At 27.8% G+C, this 22,178-nt stretch overlaps 5 protein-coding genes across 7 annotated transcripts; 2 read left to right on the top strand and 3 right to left on the bottom strand.

Annotated features, from left to right (window-relative positions):
- Positions 1 to 1,833: 1,833 nt before the first annotated feature.
- On the bottom strand, positions 1,834 to 8,339 carry LOC106793373 (structural maintenance of chromosomes protein 4). The gene is made up of 8 exons (XM_014760258.1): positions 7,928 to 8,339; positions 7,653 to 7,844; positions 7,373 to 7,549; positions 7,015 to 7,307; positions 6,633 to 6,912; positions 5,955 to 6,551; positions 3,458 to 5,613; positions 1,834 to 3,360 (listed from the first exon to the last, which is right to left on the bottom strand). The coding sequence occupies exons 1-8, from the start codon at positions 8,168 to 8,170 to the stop codon at positions 3,243 to 3,245; spliced, it is 4,056 nt and encodes a 1,351-aa protein (XP_014615744.1). The 5' UTR covers positions 8,171 to 8,339; the 3' UTR covers positions 1,834 to 3,242.
- Positions 8,340 to 8,755: 416 nt separating this feature from the next.
- On the top strand, positions 8,756 to 10,476 carry LOC106793374 (dnaJ homolog subfamily C member 28). Its single transcript, XM_014760259.1, has 5 exons — positions 8,756 to 9,082; positions 9,158 to 9,289; positions 9,376 to 9,471; positions 9,580 to 9,933; positions 10,044 to 10,476. The coding sequence occupies exons 1-5, from the start codon at positions 8,966 to 8,968 to the stop codon at positions 10,449 to 10,451; spliced, it is 1,107 nt and encodes a 368-aa protein (XP_014615745.1). The 5' UTR covers positions 8,756 to 8,965; the 3' UTR covers positions 10,452 to 10,476.
- Positions 10,477 to 10,803: 327 nt separating this feature from the next.
- On the bottom strand, positions 10,804 to 16,173 carry LOC106793389 (trifunctional purine biosynthetic protein adenosine-3). 3 transcript variants are annotated; one of them, XM_014760284.1, is made up of 17 exons: positions 16,009 to 16,173; positions 15,370 to 15,452; positions 15,202 to 15,291; positions 14,877 to 15,124; positions 14,583 to 14,782; positions 14,311 to 14,505; positions 14,099 to 14,229; positions 13,812 to 14,022; positions 13,601 to 13,736; positions 13,316 to 13,538; positions 13,040 to 13,234; positions 12,397 to 12,652; positions 12,117 to 12,320; positions 11,888 to 12,034; positions 11,539 to 11,807; positions 11,166 to 11,423; positions 10,804 to 11,053 (listed from the first exon to the last, which is right to left on the bottom strand). In XM_014760284.1, the coding sequence occupies exons 2-17, from the start codon at positions 15,448 to 15,450 to the stop codon at positions 10,868 to 10,870; spliced, it is 3,030 nt and encodes a 1,009-aa protein (XP_014615770.1). In that variant the 5' UTR covers positions 15,451 to 15,452; positions 16,009 to 16,173; the 3' UTR covers positions 10,804 to 10,867. The 3 variants fall into 3 exon arrangements, with proteins under 3 accessions (XP_014615770.1, XP_014615768.1, XP_014615771.1); XM_014760282.1 differs by lacking the exon at positions 16,009 to 16,173 and adding an exon at positions 15,555 to 15,819; XM_014760285.1 differs by lacking the exon at positions 16,009 to 16,173 and adding an exon at positions 15,633 to 15,819.
- A 657-nt stretch (positions 16,174 to 16,830) lies between these two features.
- LOC106793398 (succinate dehydrogenase [ubiquinone] iron-sulfur subunit-like) lies at positions 16,831 to 19,201 on the top strand. The gene is made up of 5 exons (XM_014760293.1): positions 16,831 to 17,163; positions 17,685 to 17,938; positions 18,051 to 18,348; positions 18,433 to 18,555; positions 18,631 to 19,201. Exons 1-5 carry the CDS (start codon positions 16,975 to 16,977, stop codon positions 18,769 to 18,771), a joined length of 1,005 nt encoding a protein of 334 aa, XP_014615779.1. The 5' UTR covers positions 16,831 to 16,974; the 3' UTR covers positions 18,772 to 19,201.
- Positions 18,931 to 22,095, bottom strand: LOC106793397 (ovarian-specific serine/threonine-protein kinase Lok-like). The gene is made up of 7 exons (XM_014760292.1): positions 21,457 to 22,095; positions 21,102 to 21,377; positions 20,757 to 21,013; positions 20,444 to 20,647; positions 20,181 to 20,354; positions 19,941 to 20,105; positions 18,931 to 19,799 (listed from the first exon to the last, which is right to left on the bottom strand). Exons 1-7 carry the CDS (start codon positions 21,611 to 21,613, stop codon positions 19,581 to 19,583), a joined length of 1,452 nt encoding a protein of 483 aa, XP_014615778.1. The 5' UTR covers positions 21,614 to 22,095; the 3' UTR covers positions 18,931 to 19,580.
- Between the last annotated feature and the right edge of the window lie 83 nt (positions 22,096 to 22,178).

Raw genomic sequence — 22,178 nt, 5'->3', positions numbered from 1 at the left:
AATAAATATAATAGTAGTAAGAGAATGATATTAATTAACCAATATTTAAATTAAAACATTTCTTTTAAATAATAATTTTTCTATATTTTGCGTAGAGATTCGATAGATCAAACTGCATCGATTAATCCGTAAAAACCTATTTGATTCTATTTAAAATAAATACTGATTGATTCGAAATCTTTTTATAAAAAATGACTTTTGAAAAATAATTTATCAATTTATCAATTAAATTAAACGAGAAATAACGGAAAAATGTAGGTGTTTTGATTTAAATGATCTATTCTGTATAATCCGATAATATTTTATTGACTAACGCTTTATCAATAAATACACTCAATGATCTACGTTGGAAAATAATGTGATTACATTCAATTTTGAAATGGATACTAATGTTTTTACGATGAAAACTGATATAAGTATCCTTTACTATTTCTGTCACATAATAAATTTTGATTTTATTATTCTTCATTCTTACTGATTAGGTTCTTACGTATACTCATGAAATAAGATACTTAGAATATAATACATTTTTGTGTAATAACAAAATATTTTTTCAAGTTTTGTAATTTTACTTGTTACATTATTAAACGTATGACATTGCTATTGTAGTTATATGGATTTTTGCCGAGACTTGGTGGAAGACAACAAGAGGGGGACAATACACTCCCTTCTCCTATCCCCACTTTTTGGACTCTTCAAGACAGTAGATAGGATCTTGTGACATGATTTCAAATTGACAATAAACGCACTTGTGTTCACGGTCAACTATGGATAAAAAAAATACTTGAACGTCTACGCCAATGCTTTATTTATCATTCTGTTTCATGTCAGCCACACTCAACCTGTCAAAATTTACTACCGGCCACTTGTTCCCCACCCCGCAGCTCCTTGCTGAGAGGGGGGGCGAGTTTTAAATCACTTATTGTTTTTCAATCTGATAATCTTTCTTTTTTGTTTTTTATTTAGTCATCGAAGCTTACTTAATCGGTGTCAATGTGCGGCCCGCTTGATGTAGGATGTGGATATATGCAGCTTGCAAAGGAAAAAGGTTGAGTACCCCTGCTCTATGTTATTCAGTTTTTACTTGTTTTATTTTTCTTCTTCTTTATACCGAAATTAGTATATATATACATATATAGATAGATAGAAACTTTCTGCAAATAAAAAAAATATTTGTGATGTAAAATTACATCATAAAAGTGTGTGATATAAAGCTGTATTACAAGAGTAGAGCATAAACCAACGGTTTCAATTAATCAGACCCGCACTCCTTGCAGGCCCATTCTCGACTGAGCTTACTATACGTATTTTATTTCCGTTGTTACATTATTTTCATATAAAAAAGAAACATTTTCCAAAAATACAATAATTTTTCTATTTATGCGGATTCATACTTTACGCGTTGTGTTATAAGTGCAAATACATATATCAATACGATGCCGTTATATGAAAACGCAAATTCGGGGATTCCTCAATGTAATTTATTTTATAATCGTGTAAACTTACTTTTCTATCCCGCTAAATACGAACTACATACGTAGTTGAGAATGTGAAACGGATATTTATTTTAAACGATTTTTCATGGTTTTATTTACGCATTTTCCATTTACGTGTTGTGTTCGTGGAAACAATTACTCGCGTAAATAGAGGGATTTACTTATTGTATATCTTATCGTATCCCTTATAGAAAATTTTTTAATCTTCGTAAATTTTATTGATCGTAGAAATGATTACTGAATTGTGCGATAACATTAATACTTTTATATTTTTATAAAAAATATTAATATCTTTTTTATAAGGGTTATAGGATGTACAAAAGAGCACCAATATTAGTACGAATATAATTATGTGTATTTAAGTTTATAAGTATATAAAAGAATATTGCTCTTGTTGATATATCATTTCGTACGGCTATTACTATTAAATTAAACCAATGTTTATATTACAATACAACATTTTTTCTGATTAATCGATTTGATTCAATATTGATCTTTTTTAAAATACAAATATCTGTACACATATACAATTTTTATTCTTCCAAATATAGGTGAGATAGAAACTCTCATCGGTATTAAGTTCATATATCTTATTACCTTATTGTACAGCCATAAAAGTATTGTTTTCCATTTGACTATTTTACAAATACATAAAGCGTTAGAATAAAAATAATTACATCCAATTCTGTTTTTACACGAACTTCTTCTTTTACACGATTTTGATTTAACATGAATTAGGAAAAAAAATTTAATTCTCTTTTTATATGACTTATTTTAATTTAACACGATCGACCCAAATTCTAAGAAGTTAATTTTACTTTACTTTTATTTTTATAACTGTAATTGTTATTTTTATAACGTTGTAAGTCGACCGGACCAAATATAACCAAAATGTCTCATGTTAGGAGTCGGTCAGTGAGGCACATCTCAGATTATTTTCAAATTTTGCACACTTTTAGTAGTCCATGAGAATATTCATTGTGCCTTTAAACATGGCATATATATTCAGCCGTTTACGAAAAAACGCGGATTGGAATTTGACAATGAATAAAATCTTTTTATGAGTAACTCATATTATCTTGCCTAATTTTTGTGTTCATGAATTAATGACATGTTTTTTTCCTTTTCAAATGATAATTTACTTTGTATGATACACATGTGCAATCTTTATGAAATAAAATGTTTAAGATCCTAACATGCAAACTTATGGTTTATTGTATTATTTTTGCTGATTTTTTAAGACTGGAATCAATCTTATATTTTTCCATAGATGCAATATATTTTTTTACGCGAATTTTTTTTACACGTATTCTTTGAGAACATATCTATCGTGTAAAAACAGAATTAGGTATATTACGTAAAAACAATAAATAAAATCCTTGCAAAGTGAGGCCAATTTGTTATAGACATTATGATCTTTAAAAAAAATCAAATGATGCATAAATGAAATTATTAATTAAATAGAATAATTCATTAATAAATGTAATTTTGTATTAGTTTTCTACAGATGAATCTACATCGGTTTTCATATTAAATATATGTCTAAGAAAGAATGTTAACAAAAATTAAAAAGTTGAAAAATTCAAAAAAAATTAATAAATGAGACATTAAATATATTCCGTGAACAATGCATGTTCAAATAATTATTTCCTCGCATTGCACACAGTGTATTTTTTTTTACATAAGATATGTTCTTACAAAAAACATACCTTCGTCTTAATATAATAATCTGTTATTAAAGAACTTCTATATTTTTCTTTTCTTTCTTGCAGGTTCTTTGTTTCCATTTGTTTCTTCATTATTAATGTCTTGATTAGAATTATCAGATTTTTTTGGAGTTTCACACAAACTCAAATTTTGTAATCTGAAACCACCAATTAAAAATATATGTACATGAATAAGCTATAAAAAAAATAAACACATAAATACTTTCAGTACAACAATATAATTTCTTATCTTACTCAAATAAGTTATTTAAATTCATTCCATTTGAGTGTCCATTTTTATCTTTATTTATTATTTCATTTTGTGCATTATTTGTCGATGTAATTTGCGACATCTGTGTTTGGGTATAAAAATTTTTAGACATAGTAATTTGCGTTGGAGGTGAAATTCCATTACTGACGTAATATTTAGCCAAATTAACTCTTATACTTTTTGTACAATTATTCTTTTTATATATTCCTACAAGATAATCTGCAAGTTCGAACATATTCGACCGCAGTGATATAATTATAAATTGAGCATTCTTTGTTCTTTCTTTTATGTAATGACCAACAATAGAAACATTTTTGAAATCTAGAGCTGCATCTATTTCATCCATAAAATATAATGGCGAAGGCTTATAATAATGCAGTGCAAACACCAAAGCCAAAGAACTCAATGTTTTTTCACCGCCACTAAGATTACTAATATTTTTCCAAGATTTTTTTGGTGGTCTTACACTGAAAACTATACCTTCGCTAAATGGATCTAATGAATCAACTAATTCAAGTTCAGCGTCCCCTCCTAAAGTAATCATTTGATACATTTCCTTTAGTTTATTCGTTATCAATGTGAAACCAGTAAGAAATTCACTCATTCTTTGTCGGCGTGCTTTTTCATAAATATCCCGCAAATTATTTCTTTCTGTTGTTATTAATTCGAGATCTGCAACTCTTTTCAAGTAAAGTTTGTCTTTTTCTTCATAATCAGCAATTATTTGCATATTGGGAATATCTTTTGGTAAATGTTGTATTGCTTTATCCAATTTCTCAGTTATAACCTTTTCGTTCAATTCATTTATTTCTTCGTCTGATAATTCTTTCAATACTTCAGATTGCTCTTGTGGAATTGTATTAAGTTTTAAAGAATTTATTTTTTGTATATATTCAAGAAGTTGTGCTTTGATTGACTCTAAATCTCTCTTATTAATTTTAATTTTCTGATCTAAATCTATTTTTACGGCTTTCATATTATTTTCACGGATTTGTAATTTTTCTAATTTTTCTTTTATAGACGCCGTAGCTTCGTCCCGTTCTACCAGTACCTTATTAACTTCGTTCAATTTTTCTATTAGGACTTTTCCTTTTTCCTCTAAATCCTTTTTTTCCTCTTGCATTTTACGTAGTTTTTCTTCACCAGTGTTTATATCACTTTCAAGAACTTCTATACGCTTTGTCACTTTGTCATAATTTCGTTTAGCCGTTGTAATAGCCACTTGTAATTTATAGATTTCAGCTTTTGTGTTTTCTATTTGTTTAGTTAAATTTGATATTTTTTGCTGTTGTTCCCTTATACGTCCACCAGATATTTTCTCAATTGTCATATTGATATCAGCAACTTTATTTTCAACGACCATTGATTTTTCTTGAAATACATTCAATTTCTGTTGGGCAGTATCTATAGTTTTCTTCAACTTTTGTATCTCTTTAGGATCACATACTGATTCTGCAACTTTCTTTTTTTGATTCTTAAGCTGTACTTCTAATAATGATTTTTGTTCTTTAAGAGTCTGTACCTCGATATTAAATTTATTTCGATCTAGTGTCATATCTTTCAACGAACTTGAAAGAGTGTGTATTTGATTTTCCAAAGTCTGCTGTTTATTTCTTAAATCGTTACATTCTTCGTATACTTTATCAAGATTCTTTTCTAATTTATCAACATCAGCAATGGAAGGTTCATTTCTAACCACTTTTTGACCCATACGTCCTCTCAATACAGTAGATCCACCACCACTCATAGTACCTGACATTTCAATTAGTTCTCCTTTCAAAGTAACCACTCTATAACGTTTGGGTCCATATGCAATTTGTGTTGCTTGATTTAAATTATTTGTTACTAAAGTATCGCGTAAACCGTAATAAAATGCTGGTAATACATTTTCATCCTCAACACGTATTAAGTCAATTAGTCGAGGAACATTGTTTGGTGTATTTATTTTTTGTTTGCATTTTGAAAGCAAATGCTGTTGTTTTTCTAGAGCTATAAATGTTGCACGTCCTATATTATTTTCACGAAGAAAAGTAATACATGCTTGAGCAGTACTAACTGTATCCACTACTATGTTATCCAATGGACCGCAAGCAGTCGAAACTGCTACATCGTACTTTGCATCTATTGCACCAAGATCACCCTAGTGATAAAATCATAATATATTATGATATTTTGTATAAGTTAATATTTATAAACCTGTATATACAGGGTGATTCAAAATTAACTGAACACCTGAATCTCTGTTGGATTTAAAAAACATGCAATTACATTTAAAAAAACGTCGGTGACCTAAAAAAACATCTAAAAAAAATGATGTTACGATGATCATGTGTGTCCTTCAAAAAAATGTTGATTCAGATGTAGACATACTTTGCAATTTTAAATCCAACAGAGATATTCAGGTCTCTGATTCCACTTTCTCTCTCTCTCTCTCTCTCTCTCTCTCTCTCTCTATATATATATATATATATATAAACCTACCAATCTACCAAAAATACCAGGAATCCTTCCTTCCGTTTTTTCTTTCATGAGTGAAGTTAAAATTTTATTTCTAGAATTACTTGCTTGCATAGCAGATTTTTTTTCTTCGTAAGAAATTCTCAAATTCTTCAGCTTGGAAGTTATCTGAATCTCTCGATCCTTTGCTTCTTTAAATTCATTTTGTGCTTGATCCAAGCTTTTTTGAGTAGCAGGAATTTTTTTATTTAAGGAAATAAGTTGTTCAGTTCTTTGTTTAATCGTACTGACAGTAGTTTCTAAAGTTTCTTCTATATTATTCAATTTTTCTCTCTCCGTTTGTTCAATAGATGTATATAATTGTAATTTAGAATTTTCAATATCAAATGTACTCTTTGCTTCGTTAACATCTTTTTTAAGAGATATTAAATGTTTCTCTAATTGAGATCGTTCATTAAGCAATGGTTCCGTTTTTTCACGCACACCACTCATTAAAGTAACCAATGCAGCTTCCTCTTTTTCTGTTAACTGGAGATCGTTCTGTATATGTTTTTCATACTCTTCTATTGTGCTTGAATTCTTTGTAGGTATTGCTTGCAATTCTTCTAATTTATTTTTTTCCTGAAATTATTAAACAAAAATGAATATTTTATAAAAGTGTTCATATCTCACGGAAATCTTCAATTTTATTATTAAACTTACAGTTTTCACCAATTTGAGGTTCTCTTTCCTTCTTTTGTTTGTCTCTATCATTTCTGCATATAAATATTCATCCTTATTTCTTATTTCTTCAAATTGAGCGTCAATATCATCCTTAGTAGATTGTAATTTGTCCCATTTTTTATTTTTTTCTTTGAGTAACTTTTCTTCTTCATCCTTTTTTTGTTGAACAATTTCCAATTCATTTAAAAGATTTTGGATATCTTTTTTTACTTCATTCGTTGTTTCTTCTTGTAATTTAACTTCGTGTTCTTTCCTAACACTGATTTATAACAGATTTTAAATTATTTATTTGAATAAAATAAAATACAATAATTTATCGCAAAGCATTATAAGGTAAGCTAATATAATATTATTCATTTACCGTTTACAATGATATAACTGATATTTTAATTTTGTTATACCATTCTCCATTCTCAAATAATTAACTGCATCCTGCATAGGTTCTTGTAAAGCAGCCTTTTCCTTTTCAACAATTCGAAGACGATTCATTTTTTCAATCCTATATTCTGATAATAATTCAACCTTCCCCAACAATTTTTCGAGAGGTTCTTTAAAACGCACCGTACCAATAATATCTTCCAAAAATTCTAACATACCAGTTTCATTATCATTTCCAGTTTTTGGTTTCATCATTGCTATTTGTTCTACTTCACCCTATTCAAAGATTTTATTAGATCTTCAATCTTAAAATATCGGAATTATACTTTTATTATTCATACCTGTAAAATTAGAAATCGATTGTAATCTAAATCAACGCTATGAGATCTTAAAAGTTTAGATATCTCCTTAAATAGTACTTTCTTCTTGTTTAATTCATAATATGATGTATTATCCTTAAATGCTGTTCTTGATATTACAAATTCACTATTCGGTACGACTTCATAATCATCACCCTCCTACAATATAAACATTTCTTTTTTTCTTTTATCATACGTTTTTTATAAAAATAAAATCCTACATATATAGTAAAACAAAAAAAATTGTATATTTTTAGTTTACCTTATCCATTATTCTTTGGAAATATACAGAAACAGTACAGCTTTTGCAGTTAGGATGCTGACTCGAATTGTGTATTAAAACTGATATTTTTTTGGAGCGTATTTTACTTGCTTTATAACCAAATACAAAAAGCATTGAATCGATTACGTTACTTTTACCACTTCCATTTGGTCCCACAATTGCTGAAAAACACTAAAAGATATATTGATAAATAAAACACAGATACACATAAAAATTCTAAATATAAATTAAACAGATTATATAACTATGTTTACCTTGTGAAAAGGACCAATAACTTGTGCGCCAGCATAACTTTTAAAGTTTTCATTAACTATTTTTGTAATCATAAGTCTAGGTCCATTTTCATCTAGATCATTGATCTTACTTGGCGGTGGTGGAATGTAAATGTCATCATCTATCCTTATACCCCCTTCTTCATCATTATCGCGTTCATTATTTACAAAATCCACTTCCATCTCATCAGAAGTATTACATCTATTACCTGCTTTATTAGCCATTCTAAATACTTCTTATAACATAGTCAATATTTTGAAAAATACAATTTACACGTTGATTGTTTGAGGTTAACCAATAACATTAATTATATGTAATATTGCTCTTGCAAATATTTCATTAAATAATTAATACCATTCATGTTATAATCACTAAAATGTATTTCTATGAACTACATATAAAATAAATTACAAATTAATTCAAATAAACAGAACTAAGAATTTTTTAAATTTAATTGAAACCGCGCGAAATAATATCTCGATGATAATATTACCCCAATTATCGAAGTTTATAGAAAAGTAAATATTATACTTTACAAACTATATGATATTTTACATCAGTAATATATGTTTAGAATTGCAAATTTTGTTAAATTTATCATATATTATAAATTGAATATTCTACAAAACACCATTATACAGACAAACCGTTGATACAAAATGGCGCCGATATAATTCAAATATTTCAAATATGTATAGCGTCCTATTCTTTTGGAACACATGTGAAGCAAACACCAATCAAATGCTTGAACAAATCCACTTTAACCAATAAGAAATTGAAATCAACATTTGTAAATGCCTTATTCCAACCACTAAGTGTTCGATAATTCTTTTTTATTTTTTTTTTATTGAGTATAGTTACAATTGGTAATAAATGTACATAAATATAAATGTTAAGAATTATACATATATGTTATAATCTTAAATGACGATTATATAATCACTCATGAACAAATGATTATGCTGTTGACATGACCATATATCAGTTTCTATCTACAGTAACTACTGGTTAAATCTAATATGTCAACTTTCAATTGTACATGCGTGAAGGGGAGTAGACAATTTGCTCGTGTGTCTTTCATAAACATACTGTTTCTAAAACGATTGAAATACCATATTTCTGCAAAGTCTGTGAAAGTAAAACTTCATTACTTACGAAGTATATTTATTTTAATAATTTACAATCTATGTAACATAGAAATATTTCTTTAGCAATTATATCAAACACTTGGAGTAAATGAAGATTGCGAAGATGAAACACTTAGACTTGCCTTTATACATCTTGCTAAACAGTTCCATCCAGACAGAGGAGCACCAGAAGCTGATGCAGTTAGATTTGCCGAAGTACAAATATTTCAAATATATTGTCAACTTATATAATTAATCAAAAAACATATATATAATACAACTTTTAATAACATTCTGTTTAGGTTGAAAATGCCTATAGAGAAATACGAAAGCTACGCAACGATATGAAAGAAAGTAATTCTCAATTATTACCAGAAGTTGAAGAATTCGATATTAAGGTTTTCATTAAAATATTATCTTTTACTTCTATATGTTTTAATACATATGATATATTAAGTCCCATCTTGTATAATTATCTATAAGTACATTTGAATTTTTATTATAAGCATACAGCACCACAACATCGTCATTATCTAAATTATGATGTTGGAATAGGAACGCCAAGTAAAAGACAAAAATTACACACTATTGAAAGAGCACAAAAAGCTATTGAAAATATTATGGAACATAGATTGCAAAAATTACAAGCAGAAGAACGTAATACATTAATTGGGATGGATAAAAAACATGCTCAAGATATTAAGACACGCTATGGTATGGATCGGTTGGTAGAAGATTTGATTCAAGAGGCAATGAATAAAGGCGAATTTAGCGATCTTCCTGGCATGGGTAAACCCTTACAAAATAATATCAGCAGAGAAAATCCATATGTTGACTTCACTACGCACAAATTAAATCAGGTATTAAAATAACTTTTATAAAAACATAATATATAATAATTTTATAAATAATATATATGATATAATATCATAATATAACAAATATAAAATTAATTTTAATTGTATTATAGGTATTAATAGAGAATGGATTTACTCCAGAATGGATACAACTTTCCAAGGAAATCAGAGAAGAAACAAAAGAATTAAATAAATTATTAACAGAAGCGCGCAATAAATTAGGTTTAATTCCATTAAATTTCAAAGAAACAAAAAGTTGGAATAATACTATTGAGAATTTAAAACCTTTAATTAAAAAATTAAACAATAAAATTGATAAATATAATTTACTAGTACCTATACTCCAGAAACAAATGGTTCATGTTAATTTAGAATCTCTTGCAGAACAAGCATTATTTAAAGAACCAGTTCAATCAACAACAAAATCAGTAACAAAAGATATAAACAATACTTATAGTGACAACAATAATTTCGACATTTTTAGTTTGATTATAACAATATTCAAAAAAAAAGTTACCTAAAGATAAAGTAGTTAATAAACTATATAATATTAATGTTTATTAAAAATCTAAAATAAATAGTTAATGCATTATATTTTATTTATTGACTAGAAGAAGAACGAAGTATATATCTACTTGTATAGTTTATATAAAATCTATGAGAAAAAGATTTGAACAAATATAATTTATAATATATATAATTATAAAAAATATTTAAATTTTATTCATAAAGTAGCAAATATAAGATATAAGATATCTTCATAANTGTATCATCCGACACAACGATGTGACCTTAAATTTATACAAAATACCAATTAGAAAAAATTAAAAAAGAAATAATAATTATAAAAAATATTTAAATTTTATTCATAAAGTAGCAAATATAAGATATAAGATATCTTCATAAATATATATATATGTATATATAAATATATGATTTAATAGTTCCATTGGATTTTACCATCATTCTTTAACTGTATACGTCCTGTGGCTAAATGTTTTAATGCACGAGGAAAAGCTTTATGTTCCGCTTTTTTTACACGTTCTTGAAGTGTTTTTACAGTATCATTTGGTAAAACAGGTACCCACTCTTGCTCTATAATAGCTCCAGAATCAATATCAACCTATATTAAATAATGCAGAACGATTATAATGTATGTACAAATAATATAGCAAAATTATTTAAATTTTAATATATATTATTAATGCGAACGCGCGCGTATTAACAATTGTTACCTCAACAAAATGAACAGTACATCCTGAAATGCGTACGCCAGCTGTTAAAGCATCTTGATGTGCTTGTGCCCCTTTAAAAGAAGGTAGTAAAGAAGGATGTACATTGATTAATGCACCTTTCCATCTATTTACAAATTGCGCAGACAAAATTCTCATAAAGCCAGCCAAACATACAATCTCTACTCCTACTTTGTCAAGTTCAACATTCATTGCTGAATCAAAAGCTTCTCGACTTGCATATTGATTATGTTGAATAACCTAAGTTAAAAAATAATGAAGTAACATTATAATAGTATTACGTACAATGCGTGGATGAAAAGTAAAGTAAATGAATGATATAAATACTGATATAGTAGTTGAAATTTCTATTTACAACTGTTTTGATGCCTGCTCTTGCTGCTCTTTTCAATCCTTCAACATTTGGTTTATTGGATATTACTATAACTATTTCTGCACCAATGTGCTGTGTTGGATCTTTTGTAGCATCAATTAGTGATTGAAGATTAGTTCCACTACCAGAAATTAGAACACCCACTTTTTTAAGTGGTGTTGCTAATTTGGATACAATATGTGGCACATATTTTCTCATCTCTGTTTCTATCGACTTGTCGAAGTTTTGAACTTCAACGTTTGCTTCATCATCTATAATATTGAAATATATTATTTATATAAATATACTGTAGAAAAATAATAGTGTATTTAAATTTAAATAACCAACTCACTACAACGAGAATGTACTTTTCCTATAATCATTGGATTTTCTTCTTTTAACAGTTGTAATACTTCATCTTTTTCTCTTTCTGCACATATTAAAACAGCCCCAATACCACAATTGAAAGTTCTTAACATTTCTCGTTGACTAATATTACCTATAAAATATAAACAAAAAAATTGGATACTTTTAAACAAGATTATTTAATTTTGTAATATAATATCTTTTTGGTTTCTTACCAACTGCAGCAAGCCATCCAAAGATAGGTAAAATTTTCCATTTAAATGCGTCTAAAGTTACTTTAACATTTTTAGGCAAAACTCTTGGTATATTTTCTATTAAACCTCCACCAGTAATGTGAGCAAATGCCTTTATTAAATTTGCTTTTAAAGCAGGAATGACACCTCTAACATAAATTTTAGTTGGTTCTAAAAGTTCCTCGTCTATAACCAATTAATGCATAACATTATGTATTTATGAGTTCATAAAAAAATGTATGACTTCATTAAATAAATTTACCAATAGTTTTTCTTGTTTCAGAAAATGAAGCAATGTCTGTGTATTTAACATTTCCTATTTCAAGAACTTTTCGCACCAGACTGAAACCATTACTATGTATACCACTTGATGGAAGACCAATTACAATATCTCCTTGTGTAATCTTATCAATGCACGGTAACAAATTGTCTTTTTCAACTGCTCCTACTGCAAATCCTGCCAGATCATATTCTCCATTTACATACATATCTGGCATTTCTGCGGTCTCTCCACCAATCTAGAAATAAGATAAGCTCAATTTTTTATTTTGCAAAATTTAAAATATTGAGAAGGTATATATTTTATATAAAGTATTATATTTCTTACCAGTTGATCTCTATTAGTAGAACTCTAACATTATTTATATATACAATAGAACGTCAATTATCTAAATGTCAATAATTCGACTGACCGTTTATCCGAATATAGAATGAGTTACGTATGTATATACTTTACAGCGCGCTATATATATTTTATTTATTTATATTTATTTATTTTAATTAATAATATATTACATTTAATTAATAATTAGCTATTTAGAGTAAAAACCGATTATCAAAACGAATTTACTTCCCAATTCATTTGGATAATTGACGCTCTATTGCATATATACATATATATTTACCAAAGAACATCCAGCTTTTCTGCATCCTTCTGAAACGCCATTTATAACAGTGGCAGCTACATTAACATCAAGTTTACCACAAGCAAAATAATCAAGGAAAAATAGTGGTTCTGCTCCATGTGCGAGTATATCATTAACACACATTGCCACTAAATCTATTCCTACTGTATCATGTTTATGACATTCAAATGCAATCTAAAAAAATAATTTAATGTCGGTATTAATTAATGTGCCCATCTTATATTATAGAATTTGTATCATTTAATATGTACTTACTTTTAATTTTGTACCAACTCCATCAGTACCAGAAACTAAGATAGGATCCTTATAACCTGCAGCTTTGACATCGAATATACCACCAAAACCACCAATAGATCCTAATGTACCAGAACGCACGGTAGAACACGATGCAGGTTTAATGGCAGATACTAAAGAATCGCCAGCCTCAATATCGACACCACTATTTTTATATGTTAAATCTCCACAACGAAGAATTGACCTGTAATGATTTTTATTGAGATAAATTTTGTTATAAGTTTACAAAAAATTTAATATACATACCGGGGGATACCTTTATGTGCTATATCCTTTCTAAATTGTTTTCCATCGAATGATATATTCTGAGCAGCTTGAGTAGCTCTAGCTGCGGCTAATACTAGTGAATGTGCAATGTTAACAACAATCAGGACTCTTCCACCTAAAAATATAATAAACAAATATTTTAATAATAAGTATCATAATAAATTTATTCATTATTTATAAACTATCTCACCGTTTGTTAATAATTCTCCTTGAGAAGACAGATCAGTACCACTATGGAAAATAAAATAATTCTTTTTAGATGTCACATCATCAATTCCTGTTATTATTTGACTTTTAGAAGATGAAGCTGGATATCCACGAGATGCTAAAATAACTCCAGCAGCAAATACATTTTCATGCCACTCAATGTGAATTTGATCCAAGATACCTTTGCAGCATGCCTGAATAAGACAATATTACATAAATATTTCTTGCCATTGTTAATAAATTATATTATATAAAAAATACTAAATTCACCTTTATAATTGTAAAGAGATCTGATTTTAATAATGGTAATATCACTTGTGTTTCAGGATCACCAAACCTGCAATTAAATTCTAGAACTTTAGGACCTTCATTAGTAATCATCAAACCAGCATACAAAACACCTAAAATACATAATAACAAAATAGAGAAAGAGAGAGATTATTTGATATACTTTGTTTAAATATATTATTACAATTATTTACCAACAAATGGTATATTTTCTTTTTGGAATCCATTAATAGATTGTTCAAGAATTTTTAACTTCACTATTTCATAATCTGTTTCACTCAGCAAAGGACATGGACAATAGGCCCCCATTCCACCGGTGTTTGGACCAGTATCTCCATCAAATATTCTCTTATGATCTTGCGATGGTATCATAGGAATTATAGTCTTTCCTAAATAATAGTTAATATTATTATGATAAATGTTTTAAAACTTGAAAAAATTGTTTATATTATATATACTATCATACCATCTGTGAATGCAAGAACCGATACTTCTTCGCCTTCTAAAAGTTCTTCTACAACAATATTTTCACCGGCAGAACCAAACTTTTTATTAATTAACATTTCATCAATCGCTTTGCATGCTTCTTCTACATTTTTGGCTACAATAACACCTTTACCCGCTGCTAAACCTGAAGCTTTAATCACACGAGCTCGAAACGAAGCACTAAAATATTTATATTTATACTGATAAAATCATATAATATATTTATATTTACAAAACAATTATATATATATATTTATTTATGTGATTCGCTAACGTTTTAACAAATGCTTTTGCATCTTCAGCATTAGTAAATCCTTTCCACTTAGCTGTTGGAATATTATATCGATCCATGAATTGTTTAGCCCAATTTTTATTGGCTTCTATTTGAGCTGCTTTCTTTTGTGGTCCAAAACAATGTATTCCTTCATTTTGCAATTCATCTGCCAAACCTTTTGCAAGATATTCTTCTGGACCAACAATGACAACACTTATTCCATTTTTTTTGCTCCATTCAGCTACTTCCTACCAAATAAATCTACTATAACAAGAAATTATTTAAATCTTACAGAATAAAAAATATTCAAGCATGTATCACATACTTTATAATCCTTAACATTAAGTTTTACTAAAGAAACTTTATCCAACAAAGCAATACCACTATTGCCGGGAGCAACGAATATCTTCTTAATCTATAAACAATAATGAAACATAAATATTAAAAATATTTTACATATAAAATATCTGATTAATTAATGATTTAGCCTTACATGTGGAGATTGAGATAATTTCCAAGAAATAGCATGTTCTCTACCACCATTACCTATGACCAAGACAGTTTGATCTGCCATTTCTAAAAAGATTATAAATAATTTTTATATATTAAACAAATTAAATTATTATTGAAAATAATATAAATGGCTTATAAAGAATATATAAGCAAAGAACTTCTTACTTAATATTTAATTTATTTTTTTATTTTTTATTCAATTATTAAAAACTTGTACAAAATAAACACGTAATAAATTATTACAAGTATCTAACGCGAAATAAGAACTTCAATCTACTGCGTTTTCACCATACACGTCGGATTATAAATCCCACAAATAGAACTATTACATTTTCAGTTAGAAAACAATTTCTTTTATTGATAATCAAAGCCAGTTATTTTCGTTCTATCAAACGATATGATATACATCGTTAACTCTTCGCGGGAGTTAATCTGTATTAACCTCTTGCACCATATGGTGATAAGACATTTAACCTATTGAAAATTATTTGTATCATAATGATAATGATCATAAAAAGATCTATAAAAAAAATGACGTCATATGTTAATAATAATATATATATATATAATAAATAATAAATAATAAATTAGATATTTCATTTGTGGAAAATGATCAAACCCTGAAAAACCTCCAGGATGAGGTTAGCATAAACAAAGTATAAACAAAAAAATAAATAGATCTCAAAATTGATCGAATGATCTATTGCAATGTAAAATTATATCATATTTTTATTATTCTCGTGTTGTCGTTTAAAATACAGTTTATCAAATTAGAAGTTATAATCGTAGTCTTTATTGCAATCATTGTTATTTGCTGTGTGTAAATATTTACGAATTTATTTTTTTTCGAATAAAATTTTTTCAACATATCACATGTAGATAGTGGCGCGAAAAACAAATTCAAGGTCCTCACAGTTCTTTGTATGGGAGAAAAAAATATATCGACTCTTTTTACTTTCCTTTGGTAAGACTTGAACCAATTGACTACATTATCGATCAATGAAAATGTGCAATATTAACTAGTACACATACATATATACAAAATAGTGTATTATTTACATAACATGAAACTACATTCGAATTCTAAAAAATCGTGAGAGGTCGGACATTACGTCAACAACGACTTACCATTAAGTTTTATGATTTTATTATTCAAATTATTATAACACCTTGTAAAAATAAATAAAGATTCTACGATTGTACAAACCCCGACGTATCTGCGTTATTTTTATTGTGTATTATTGATGATAGAATGAGACAATAATATTTAAAAATCAGAAATTATATGCAACAAGGAAATTCTATTAAAACAATAAAGAAATGGTAATAAAAATACGAAGAGCGAGTTAAAAAAAATCGCCTAACTGAATATTTCTTTCTCTAAATATTCAAAATATCCTGAAGATAGTCGTATTAGAAATCGTTAAGATAGTCGCTCGATTTTAATATTTTGTTTCTAATTTTACTGCCAGAAAGATCAGAGGGATCCTTGTTAACTAATTCGGAATGTTCAAAAGAACAAAGAGAAAAGTCCTGGGGTTCTCTCATAAAATCGTCTAGTTTTTAGATTTATCGATCGAAGGACATGTTCCTTGCCGATGCTGGTGGTTTCACTAGCCAATTTTGTAAAAACGGCTATATTAATTTACAACATAATTCATGGTTCCGTTTAATAATATCTTCTTTTCCATTAAGATATTTATCATCATCAAAGAATACAGAAACGTTACTCAGCAACGAAAAAATGAATGTCAAGGACTGCAAAAATTATGACGTTAGTATAAGTTGAAACACACAAGTTGTATGAAAGAACACATTATGAAAAAAAGTATATGGTAAAATATATGTAGGTAATTATTTAGAATAGAAGCTTTTTCTAATATAGATTATTCTTTTTTGCAATTCTTTTGATAACAATTTTTCTTGCTCACTATTACATTGATTAATATACAGCAATTTTATTTAATATTATTTTATTATATATTATATAATTATAGATTTATTAACCGTCTATAACTCCCTTTGAGACTTATATATTAATAACATATTTGTGGACAAGAATATTGATAATTAAATTATTTTATATAATAATCCTATTTTAAAAGATTGTATTTATATATATTTATAATAAAGTATTAGTATATACTCTATGGCAATATGTAACCCTGATTATTATAAATACTAATCATGTCATTAGAAGTGAAAGAAAATCAAAATTTTGGAAAAGCTCCATTCTAAATAATTGCCTATATTTAAATAAATAATTATTAAATGTGTTTTTTTTTACTAACATAGGAAAAATTTGAAAAGAAAACGAAAATGCAAACGTTTCGTATATACCGATGGAATCCAGAAAAGCCAAAAGTAAAGCCCTTTATGCAACAATACAATGTTGATTTAAATAAATCTGGTACTATGGTCTTGGACGCTTTACACGTAATTAAAGGAGAACTCGATCCTACTCTATCATTCCGAAGATCATGCCGCGAAGGAATTTGTGGAAGTTGTTCGATGAATATCAATGGTGTTAATAATCTAGCTTGTGTCACGTAATTATAATACATCGATTTCATTTTGATATATATATTTTTTCAATATAATCAATTCTGTGATAGTATCTTAAACATATATATTCGTGTATACGTGTGATTCTACTTTCAGAAAAATAGAACATTCACCGAAGCCGATAATTATTTATCCTTTACCACATGCCTATGTAATCCGAGATTTAATTGTGGATATGACACAATTTCTTAAACAAGTTGTTTCAGTTGATCCATTCTTAAAACGTCCCGGAGAAGATAGCTTTCTTGGTTTAAGACAAATTTTACAAAGTCCAAGGGATAGAGATAAACTCAATGGATTATACGAGTGTATCCTTTGTGGATGCTGTTCTTATTCGTGTCCTCCATACTGGTGGTTAGGTGATAAATTTTTAGGTCCGGCTGCTCTTCTTCAGGTATCAAATTATTATCATCTTGTATAAAACAAAGACAAATCTTTAATCTCTGTATGTATACTTTGTTGTATACATAAATTACAGGCATACAGATGGTTGATAGATTCAAGAGATATGGCGTATAAGGACCGTCTTAATAAGCTACAAGATTTTTATTCGGTTTATCGATGTCACACCATATTTAATTGTACTAAAACATGCCCTAAAGTATATATAACATCATATATAATAATTTCAATTTCTTTCTCTATCTTAGAAAATGACTTATAAACTTTATTTCAGGCTTTAAACCCTGGAAGAGCAATAGCTCAAATAAAACGGCATCTTGCTGGACTTACGAAAAAAGAGGATCCAGATTTAGAAACACCAATGCCAAATCCTTGTCCTGGTAAAGATGACATTTATACTTGTAAAGAAGAATGATAAACAATGCAATATCGATGTCATTCAAATAGTGCACGTAACATTTTAAGTGGAAAATGGCACATAAATTATAAATATACTTAAAGCGTATTTTTGCATGTTGAATTATGTTATGTGTTATACGAAATATCAACCATACTCAAAATAAAAAGAAACATGTCGCAACAAAACAAATTTATTGCCATAAATGCTCGTATACTATAATGTGAAATTTTGTTTAAATTGTTTATAATGAAATAATACAAGATATTTTACTTCTATGTCATGATGAACAAAAATCTTTATAAAGTTAGATTATATTTTTGAATTAATTAAAAATATATGCGCAAATCAAATAACAAAATGTCAGAAAACCTTCTTTTCTAATGTCGGAATCGTAACATGTACTTCAATTGACATGATATTATGTTAAAATAAAACACATGAATTAGAAATCGTAGACAAATCCTTATTGAAAAAATCAACAGCATAAATTACAAATATAGGAGCACATATAGTGTTAATGAAAAATGTGATTGTATTATATGTTGCATGTAAATTTGTTCTTCTTTATATTAGACATTATATACACTACTATATTTATGTAAATTAATACTATTTATGTATGAAAAGAACATAAATATATAATAACAAAATCATTTGATAATAGAAAAATGAACACGTATTACGCTATTCCTTGCGCACGGAATTAACATAATTTTCTTTATTTTAAAAAAGTCAATATTTTTTTATTTTTACTTTATTATTATTATTATATTTGTACTTATCATTACATAGACCCGCTAGTAGGCTATATTTGGTCAAAATATTTAGAATTCTATTCTTGGTCGTTTTATCAAACCTGCATGCGAGCCATGTTTATATTTATTATCTGTGGGTAAATTAACTGGAGGGCAGTTTTCTTCATTGCCGTAATTAAATAAAGAATGTACAGTATTACGAATATAACGATCCTGTAGCCAAGGATGTAACAATACTTGCTTAATGGTAATTCGTCTTTTAGGGTCTACTGTCATCATACGCTTGATCTAAAAACGAAATCTTTTTTCTCAATATATTTCTAAATATTTTGTATCTAAATCATATGAAAGTATTGATATAAATTTTTGATATGTTACTTTTGTTTCTCAAAGGCCTTATTCAATACAATGGACATGAATAACTCTTACCAAATCGATAGCTTTATCCGACACTTGTCCAAATTTAGAACTTGGAAATCCATAAAGACCTCTTTTTATTTGATCTTGTAAAGAAACTTCTTTACACGTAACGTTAAATGGAACTGATCCACTTAAACAAGCATATAAAATTACACCTAAACTCCAGATATCCACCTAAAATAAATTAGTATATAAAGTATATTTCAATGAGATCAATATTTAAAAAATGTTAAAAAATATAAGTTATACTTTGTTTGTATATGAGTCACGTCCACTTGTTGATAATATCTCAGGTGCTACATACATTGGTGTTCCACAAAATGTTTTCATCATGGTTTGCGCGTCTACTAATTTTGATAGACCAAAGTCTGAGACTTTAGCTAAAGTCACATCTGCATTGCTTGCCAGCAATATATTTTCAGGCTGTATTTGTTTAAATAATAATAATAATTTAAAAAAAACAAAATGAATACATATTAACATATTATTATTATACGTATCAAGTAACTAACTTTTAGATCCCTATGAGTGATACCAGAATCATGTAGATAATTAACTGCCAGTACAACTTGATAAAATATCAATTTGGCATGATTTTCTGTCAATCTACCTCTGCTTGTTATCCTTTGAAAGAGTTCTCCGCCTTCCATTAATTCAAGAACAATATACACAGTGCTTGGAGTATCTACAATTTCTTCCAAACTAATCACGCAAGGCTATTGCATTGTGATTTTGTTTAATTAATTAAATGTCATTCACAACGTAATAAAATTAAAACAATGTGAACATTCATAACGCAAGAAAAGAAATATCATATTAACTTACATGCCTCAAAGATTTTAAAATCCTCACTTCATTCATAACTTTTTCAGGATCATTTAAGGGGTGCCTATATCCATTCGAAGTACTCGTTGCTTTAACTATAGTTTTCATTGCAAACCTTTTACAACCATTTTTAGTAAATACCATTTTTACTTCTCCACCAGCACCCGAGCCTAATTTACGTGAAACTGCATATTTGCTCTTCAATTCCATAGGTAAATCATTACCCTCAAATGCAGTTGTACTCATGAATATATATACTAAAATATATAATACATTATTAATTAATAATATATTATATATATAATAATTTAAATATTTCTAATTCTAAAATAGATAAATATCTACCTGCAAAATGAGGTTGTGCTAGAGATATCACATCGTTACTTTCTAATACTACACGTTTGCGATTTCCAACTCTTTCTTTATTAACAAAAGTTCCATTATGACTAAGATCTTCTAAGTATACTACTGAATCGTTATCATTTCCACCGATACGTTCTCTGATTATCCTAAAGTGCACTTTACTTATTACACTAACCCACTTAGCTCTTATTTCTAGAGAATTAACACAAATATCACAACTCTCGGCACGTCCGAGAGTGTATTCGTCCTTAGTCATTTCTGTTAAAAATAAAAAATTTATAATATTAATTACTTGAATATTGTTATTATATATATGTAATAATACGTATAAATTTACCTAATGGTTTGAAAAACAGCTTGTTTGGGCATAATCTTCCCCAAATAGTCACAGCTTTTTGTTGAGAAACAGGTAAATCTTGAGACTGTGTGAGAGTCAAAGCGTCTACATTTTGTGTATCAGGTAAAGACAAAGATATAGAGTCTTGCGATAACATTTTTATATCTTTTTAACGATATTCAAATAACTAAACAATGTATAAACGATAAATATATCTTTCAATAATTATTACGTGTTACTTTTGCCACTTTTATAAAATCATACGTAATAACTAAATACAAACAAAATACGTAAATAAAGTTAACCCATTATATGTATTTTATCAAACGCATATAAATTAAACAAAACTCTTTCATTGTGCACGTTGTAATGTAATAAGAGGACAAAATATTTAATTTGATAAAATACAATTACGTCGAAAGAAAAACTACAACCATTTGTTTAATTCACTGTTGCCGGTAACAGTACCTTGAGAATGATCATGTGCAACTAATAATATACGATCATAGTCAGGTAAGAAACCGGTCTTTGTGTAGGTGATCGTTCACGAGTTTCTTTTTTTCTTTTTGTTCGTTACTGATCGTCGCCGATACGAGGATAACAAAGGAAAATCCACACTGAAAGCATTTCCAACATTCGTAACCATGATTGGTTGGCTAACAAGTCTTTTGAAGAAACTGATTTTACGATTTATCTATATTTTTAAATGAGCGGTTACATAC

Source organism: Polistes canadensis, unplaced genomic scaffold (assembly GCF_001313835.1).
Source record: "Polistes canadensis isolate GaletaPanama2010 unplaced genomic scaffold, ASM131383v1 scaffold_13, whole genome shotgun sequence".
In the NCBI taxonomy this organism is placed as follows: Eukaryota; Metazoa; Arthropoda; class Insecta; order Hymenoptera; family Vespidae; genus Polistes; species Polistes canadensis.
This window is presented reverse-complemented; position numbering and strand designations above follow the sequence as displayed.

Bases quoted from the DNA above. Each gene is read 5' to 3' on its own strand.
- LOC106793389 (XM_014760284.1), bottom strand. From the start codon at position 15,450: ATGGCAGATCAAACTGTCTTGGTCATAGGTAATGGTGGTAGAGAACAT. The intron at 13,235-13,315 runs GTAAGTACATAT...TTATTTTTTTAG, and splicing joins GAGTTGGTACAAAATTAAAA to ATTGCATTTGAATGTCATAA. The intron at 11,808-11,887 runs GTGAGTTGGTTA...TCAATATTATAG, and splicing joins AAAAGTACATTCTCGTTGTA to ATGATGAAGCAAACGTTGAA.
- LOC106793398 (XM_014760293.1), top strand. From the start codon at position 16,975: ATGTTCCTTGCCGATGCTGGTGGTTTCACTAGCCAATTTTGTAAAAAC. The intron at 17,939-18,050 runs GTAATTATAATA...TTCTACTTTCAG, and splicing joins AATAATCTAGCTTGTGTCAC to AAAAATAGAACATTCACCGA. The intron at 18,556-18,630 runs GTATATATAACA...ACTTTATTTCAG, and splicing joins GTACTAAAACATGCCCTAAA to GCTTTAAACCCTGGAAGAGC.
- LOC106793373 (XM_014760258.1), bottom strand. From the start codon at position 8,170: ATGGCTAATAAAGCAGGTAATAGATGTAATACTTCTGATGAGATGGAA. The intron at 7,308-7,372 runs GTATGAATAATA...ATCTTTGAATAG, and splicing joins ATCGATTTCTAATTTTACAG to GGTGAAGTAGAACAAATAGC. The intron at 5,614-5,954 runs GTAGGTTTATAT...TTTTATCACTAG, and splicing joins CTGGTATTTTTGGTAGATTG to GGTGATCTTGGTGCAATAGA.
- LOC106793374 (XM_014760259.1), top strand. From the start codon at position 8,966: ATGTCAACTTTCAATTGTACATGCGTGAAGGGGAGTAGACAATTTGCT. The intron at 9,083-9,157 runs GTAAAACTTCAT...ATATTTCTTTAG, and splicing joins TTTCTGCAAAGTCTGTGAAA to CAATTATATCAAACACTTGG. The intron at 9,290-9,375 runs GTACAAATATTT...CATTCTGTTTAG, and splicing joins ATGCAGTTAGATTTGCCGAA to GTTGAAAATGCCTATAGAGA.
- LOC106793397 (XM_014760292.1), bottom strand. From the start codon at position 21,613: ATGTTATCGCAAGACTCTATATCTTTGTCTTTACCTGATACACAAAAT. The intron at 21,378-21,456 runs GTAAATTTATAC...TATTTTTAACAG, and splicing joins GCTGTTTTTCAAACCATTAG to AAATGACTAAGGACGAATAC. The intron at 19,800-19,940 runs GTAAGAGTTATT...TTTCGTTTTTAG, and splicing joins CGGATAAAGCTATCGATTTG to ATCAAGCGTATGATGACAGT.